The sequence below is a fragment of the Phocoena phocoena genome, chromosome 19 (assembly GCF_963924675.1).
Source record: "Phocoena phocoena chromosome 19, mPhoPho1.1, whole genome shotgun sequence".
In the NCBI taxonomy this organism is placed as follows: Eukaryota; Metazoa; Chordata; class Mammalia; order Artiodactyla; family Phocoenidae; genus Phocoena; species Phocoena phocoena.
In genome coordinates this window covers 7,998,325-8,004,324 of record NC_089237.1, presented here as the reverse complement: position 1 = coordinate 8,004,324, position 6,000 = coordinate 7,998,325, and the positions used below count along the sequence as shown (strand labels likewise).

At 57.9% G+C, this 6,000-nt stretch overlaps 1 protein-coding gene across 1 annotated transcript; it reads right to left on the bottom strand.

The window, feature by feature from the left end:
- Positions 1-3,413: 3,413 nt before the first annotated feature.
- Positions 3,414-5,897, bottom strand: PRCD (photoreceptor disc component). The gene is made up of 3 exons (XM_065898107.1): positions 5,824-5,897; positions 5,467-5,535; positions 3,414-3,435 (listed from the first exon to the last, which is right to left on the bottom strand). The coding sequence occupies exons 1-3, from the start codon at positions 5,895-5,897 to the stop codon at positions 3,414-3,416; spliced, it is 165 nt and encodes a 54-aa protein (XP_065754179.1).
- Positions 5,898-6,000: the final 103 nt, after the last annotated feature.

Sequence of the window (6,000 nt, the reverse complement as noted above, 5' to 3'; positions counted from 1 at the left end):
GATTCATTCGGAGAAGCAAAGCCCGTTGCGGGGAAGGTATCCAGGCCAGGACCCTCCCACTGGAGGTTGGGACAGGGTTCCAGATACCGAGAAGCAACAGCGGTGCACTCTGGTACCATCTCACTGGGTGCTGGGTCTTACTAGGTGGCCCCCACCCAGAAGTTCCACCCTCTGCTGTCCTCTCATTTGTTTCAGAGTTGCCCGTTGCCCAGCTGGTGTGTATGTGGAAAGACAGGCCAGGAAGGGCTGTGGGGAGGGGGTGAGGGACTCTAGCTGTTCTGAACCTACTAACTGTTCTGAAATGACTAACTCTTCAGTAATTGACAGTTTATAAACACAATCGCACTAGCTTACATATATTGAACACTCACTAAACATGGTAAGCCCTTGACACGCACTGTCTAATTTAACACTACAATGACCCTGTGAGAAGGTTTACTGTTATCTCCGTCTCATAGATGAGGAAGCTGAGGCACAGAGACGTTCAGTAACCTACCCAAGGCCACAGAGGTAGGAAGTGGTGGCGGCGTCAAGATTTCAACCCGGTGCTCTGACTCCGGGCTCCTCCCTCTTAGATCCTTTATCATTATTTCATAACAGCCCACACCCCGGACCAGGAGTGACCCAGCTCTGTCTCTCGAGTTGCCCTTAATCCCCCCATCCTGTTATGGTCAGTCTACGAAGCCCTTGAACTTTCCTGCTCCCATTTCCAAGCAGCGGCTCTTTCCAAGGAAATGGGACAGGAGAAGGACTCAGCCTTTTGGGAACATTGGGTCCACCCCCAGCATGGGCTTCCTACCAGCTGCTGTGACAGGAGATGGTGGGCCGAGGAAGGGGCGCCTCGGTCCCGGGCAGCCTCCCGTAGAGGCTCTCTGGGCCGAGGGTGGCAACTCTCTGCAGTAGAAGCTGCCGATGTGCAGACTGTGTGGAGAGCCCAGGGGTGGGAGAGCCCTGAGAAGAAGAGGCGAGCGTGGGCCGGGCGTGTGGGGAAGGTGTAAACACAACCTGCTCCCACCGAAGCCAGCCTGCTCCCTGGGGGAGAGAGCCCCTCCCGCCCAGCCCACATGGCACCCCGGCTGCCAGGGCCTGGGCAGCCTCCAAGCCCAGGCAGACACATCCCCCCACCTCCAGCAGCCCCTTCCTCTTGCTTTCCCTCCTTCCATCTGGAACCAGTCCCCAGAGGAGCCTTCATCTCCTGAGCAGGCTCTTAGAACAGGGCTGCAAAGGGGTGTCACTTTGTGGATGTGCGTCTGGGCCGTGAGCCAGCCCCGGTGCCGCTAGGCGACCTTGGTCTGACAATTCCTCAGCCCAGTGGAAGGAGACAGGCAACTTGAAAATGGCAGAGAGCGGAGGCAAGGATGAAGTGACAGGAATACGGCAAATAGATTAGAGAATGGATGCATAGATAGGATCAGGGAGTACAGACTGGGTCCCAGAACAGTGCGCTCCGGCCCTCAGCCTGAGAGTCCTGTCACCAGGAAGGCTAATGCCTCCCAGGGAGAAAGACGTGCTGACGGGAGCTGAGAGAAGCGGTCACGAACTCGTGGCCCGCGTCAGGGGTGCAGCTCCTTCCCTTGGTGAGACCCTTCCCTGCCTCTGCCCTGCCCTACTTTGTGAGGCTCCCACAGAACCGCCAGGCTCCCTGCAGCAGCTCCCCCAACTCCCCATCACTTCAGAGTGGGTTCCCCAAGTCCAGCCGGCTGCACCTCACCCTTTCCTGCTGTCTAGAGAACTCCCCCAGCTCCTCTTTCCTGAAAGTCAGGGGCGGTGCCCAGCCGGGCAGAGACCTCGTTGCTACACGGGCAATGGGGGCTGGATGGGGAGGTGAGATGCACGTGGGGGGAGTTCGGGGGGGCTTTGGAAGACGAATGGCTGCAAGGCATTTGGCAGCAGCTGCCTGCAGGGTCTGCGCCTGGACCGCGGGGAGCAGAAGCGGAAATCTGCTTTTCTCTCTGCTCAGGATCAGGCAGGATGGTAAAGAGAGAGAAAGGGCAGAGCAGCTGGGGGCAAAGGAGGCCGCCGCCGTTACTGAGCCGTCAGCAGATGGACGGAAGCAAGTGTCATGCTTTCTCCCTTCCCACATGCTACTGCCCATTTGGGACACGGGCACGCGTGCGCGCGCGCACACACACACACACACACACACACAGAAGACACACTCCGAGGACAAGCTGTGAGTTGCTTGCGTCCAGCTGTAGGCAGACATGTCAGCCAGTGGCAGGGTGACCTCTGGGGACCAGGGAGAGGCAAATGTCATAGGAAGTGAGTGCCACCATCGCAAAGTGACGCCACACAGCCCTGGACAAGCTGAGCTGCCAAAGATGGGCGGCCAGGCCAGTAAAACCGCTTCTTCACTGAGCAGCTGCAGACTTCCAGGCGGCTTCAGGGAGGCCTGCGCTGTGGGCGTGAAGAGCATGGGCTCTGCAACCTGCATGTGAGCCTGGGGTCCTCCACTTGCTAGCTGGGTGACGCTGGGCAAATTAGCAAAGCTCTCTGTGAGTTTCCTCATTTCTAAACCGTGGACAATAACATGACCAGCCTCCGTGGGTTGTTGTGAGGGTTCAGAGGAGGGTGAAAGGGCAGCCCTTCCTTTGTGAATGTGAACCATCTCTGTCCCTCAGTTCTCGAGTCTCCTCGCCCCCCACTTGTTCCCTCCTCTAGCCCCGGGCAGCAGGGGTTGCCCCCGAGTTAAATGGGGGGACCCCACTGAGTCCCTCCCTCTGGGCCTCCTCAGAGGAAGGGAGCCCGTCCCAGAGCTTGAGCATCTCTGCCCCTCCCGCCTGCCCGGCCAGGCCCAGCTTCAGAAGCCCCAGAGCCAGGGCCTCGGGGGAAGCGCAGACTGGTGGGTCTGGGGGCCGAAAAGGGGAATCTACCTTCTCAACGGCTGCTTTCCCTAGTCTCCCTCCTGAAGCTCCTTCCACCACGGTGTCCTTTGGGGGTGGGGGGCACACCAGGACATGAGCTGAAAGAGAAAACCAAGCCGGGTCGGCTCTCTCTCCCATCCCAGAGCGGGCCCTTGTATTTCAGAGTGGGCATCCCAGAGCACTGCCTCTCCCTGAGAAGTCCTCTAGACAGCCCTCAGGCCCCCAGCAGGACCACCATCCCCAGGCCTAGAAAATGCTGTTGAGATCACATGTAGTTCTCTTAAAACTAACCCTTGCCCTGTGGCCTGGAACATAACAGGCTCAAGGTAGGAGCCGATGGAAGGAGTCCACCCTCCTACCCTTAACCTCCATCGTGACCACAGAGCTGAAGACAGCCTGCTCTGCTCCCACATGGCCAGGCCTTGCGTGCTCTGTATTCTTCCTTTCTTGTCCCCAGCCCTGCCCTCTCTCCTCCAGGCTGCAGCCCCTGCCCTACCTGCCAGCTGATCCCAGGCCCTGGCGCTGAGCTCCTCCTGAAGAGGCGAGGGCTTACTTCAGCGGTTCTTTCTCTCTAAACAGAAAAGAACACGGAGTCAAAAGACTGAAGGATGACCCTCCCACGCTTCCAGCCTTCCCCTTCCTCCTGCCCCCAAGCCTAGCGATTCACCCCACTACTGAGGAACAGCAACACCCCAGAAGCCAATTGGAATTTATGACTGTGGAACCGGAGAGCAGAACTTTCACGTCTACTGCCCCGCTGGGCCAGCCCTCGGTGGAGCCACCATCGGCAGGAGGGGTTAGTTGGTAGGCCAGTTAGCTGGGTCCCAAGGAGTTAACAGGCAACTGCTTCCTTCTGGCAAGGCCACAGCAGACCAGGCCTGGCCAGATGGTCCCAGATTTGGCCTTTTCTCTCCTGACAGGAGGTCCAGGGGCATTTCAGTCGAGGAGATGGACTGTCTGAAGTCAGGGACCTGTCAGTCCCACATCAGCCACAAATTGGGTAGACGACGTTGAGTAAGTCATTTACGTCTCCCTGCCCCTCAGCTTCTTGCATCATTGACAAGAGCTAGAAACACCTGAACTGCCAAACCTTTGGGGCCATGGAGACTTCCGAGTGAGTTAATGTATGAGAAACCCCTGAGGAAGAATAAAGCACTGATCATATAACAGCAAGAATAGAGCTGGTGTTAACTGAGCAGTTACTCTGTGCTGAGTGCTTTACTACGGTTATCTCATTTAAACCTCACAGAAACCTCACAACCAGTCTGTTATTAATCCCAGTTTACATATGAATAAAAAGATTACATAATTTGCCCACAGCCTCTCAGTAAGAGCGGAGGAAGGATTTAAACTCAGGCTGCCCCGCTCCAGACCCAAACTCAACAGCGAGGACCAGTCAGCACTTGAGGGCCCAGTGATCATCATTTTATACGTGTCAGCCCACTTCACCGGTAGTCGTAACTAGGCACTATTGTGACCCTCTCAGCCAGCCCAGCTATCGAGGAAGGGCGTCACAGAAATGACTCTGCTTCCTGCACAGGCCCTGGGCTTCCCAGGGGGCCTTCTGACATTCCAAACCTGGGGGAACCCAAGGACTGAGAAGTCAGAGCAGAGACACAGAGAAAGTCCCAAGTTCTCGGCTTGCCAACCTTGACGTACTTATGGGGCACACTGCAGGCACATCGCCCACACCCTGGAAGAGACGTGGGGTGCACAGGCGAGCGTACATGCTCACTGTCTTAGCCGTCTAAGCCTCCTTTCAGGGGAGTGAGAGAAGCAGTGCCGGGGGCTAGAAGATGCTTCCACAGCAGAGAATATCACTCTTCAGATAGGTCCCCCCCACTAGATGGGCCCAAAGGCACAAATGAACATTTCCAACTGTAGGTGCTTCAGAAATATTTGCTGGTTTTTCAGTGTCTTCTTGGGCATAGAGCCCCTATCATCAAAGGACACTAGTCAGCGGAGAAGGAAAAGTCCAGAAGTTTCCCAATCTTCACCCCCGGTAAAGGCCACATGGCTCCAGAATAGGGAAGAGTTAACTTTCTGGCCACTGGAGACAGTGTCCTGCCCGCAGGGACTGCCAGCCAATGGCACTCAGTGCTGATGATGTCATGCTCCTCCTGCGCCTTCTATTGGGGACTGGACAGCGAATCCTGCTGGAGCTTCAGGCAGCTCCGCTGCTGCCGAGGCTGGGGGGGCGGTGGCAGCGGGCGAGGGAGGGGGAAGGGAAGGCAAGCAAAGCAACGCAGAGCTGCTTCTGCCTCATCCCTCTCTCCACTCCCCCCGCACCTTCCAACAGAAGGGACCCTGGGGACCACCCCGCACTAGGACAAGCAAGGCAGAGAAATTCTGGTCCAGAGGAGAAGCTGAGAGTCCCATTCCCAACTGGAGAAAACAGACATTCGGCCGGCCCACTAGGCATACAGTGAACAGGGTAGCTGGGGTGAGGGGCCAGCGTGGAGCACGCACGCGCGCACACACACACACACACACACACACACACATACCCACGAACACCCCCGGGGCCTGGGCAGGGACAGGGGACAGCGGCAGCCTCCTTAGCGACACCCTTCCTCCTCCACCCTAGACTCTTCTGCCTTACCTGCCTGAGGACTGGAGGTCTGTTTCCAAGCTGCTGCCCATAACTGCCCCATCTACTCCACTGGGCTCTCTGTGGGAGGGAAAAGAGGCAGGCAGAGCTGTGGGCAGCACCCAGACCCCAGACCCCGCTCCTCTGCGAGACCTAAGCCACATTGGGCTCTGGAACCGGAGGCTGTGGCCAGCATCTTTGAAGGGCTCCAAGTTCCCCCTACTTCGAGGGGGAACCTCTCAGGGCTCCCTGGCAAGTCCCTCCCAGCCTCCCTGGAGCCCAGGCAGCCCCCGCCCGCCTTCAGCTTGACTGTAACCCAGCGCAGTAGTTTCTCCCCCACCCCAGCCCGTGGCCCGGTCAGTTTCTCACGGTTGGACCCTGTTGGCGAATCGGCGGCGCCAGAGCATGGCCAAGGTGCTGAGCAGGAAGAGGGTAGTGCACATGGCTCAGCTGCCCCATCCCCTCCAGACCGCGTCCGCAGGAGAAGGCCAAGATGGCCCCTGCCAGCTCTCCCAAGCCCCTGCGGTCCTTCCTGAGGCTCCTGCG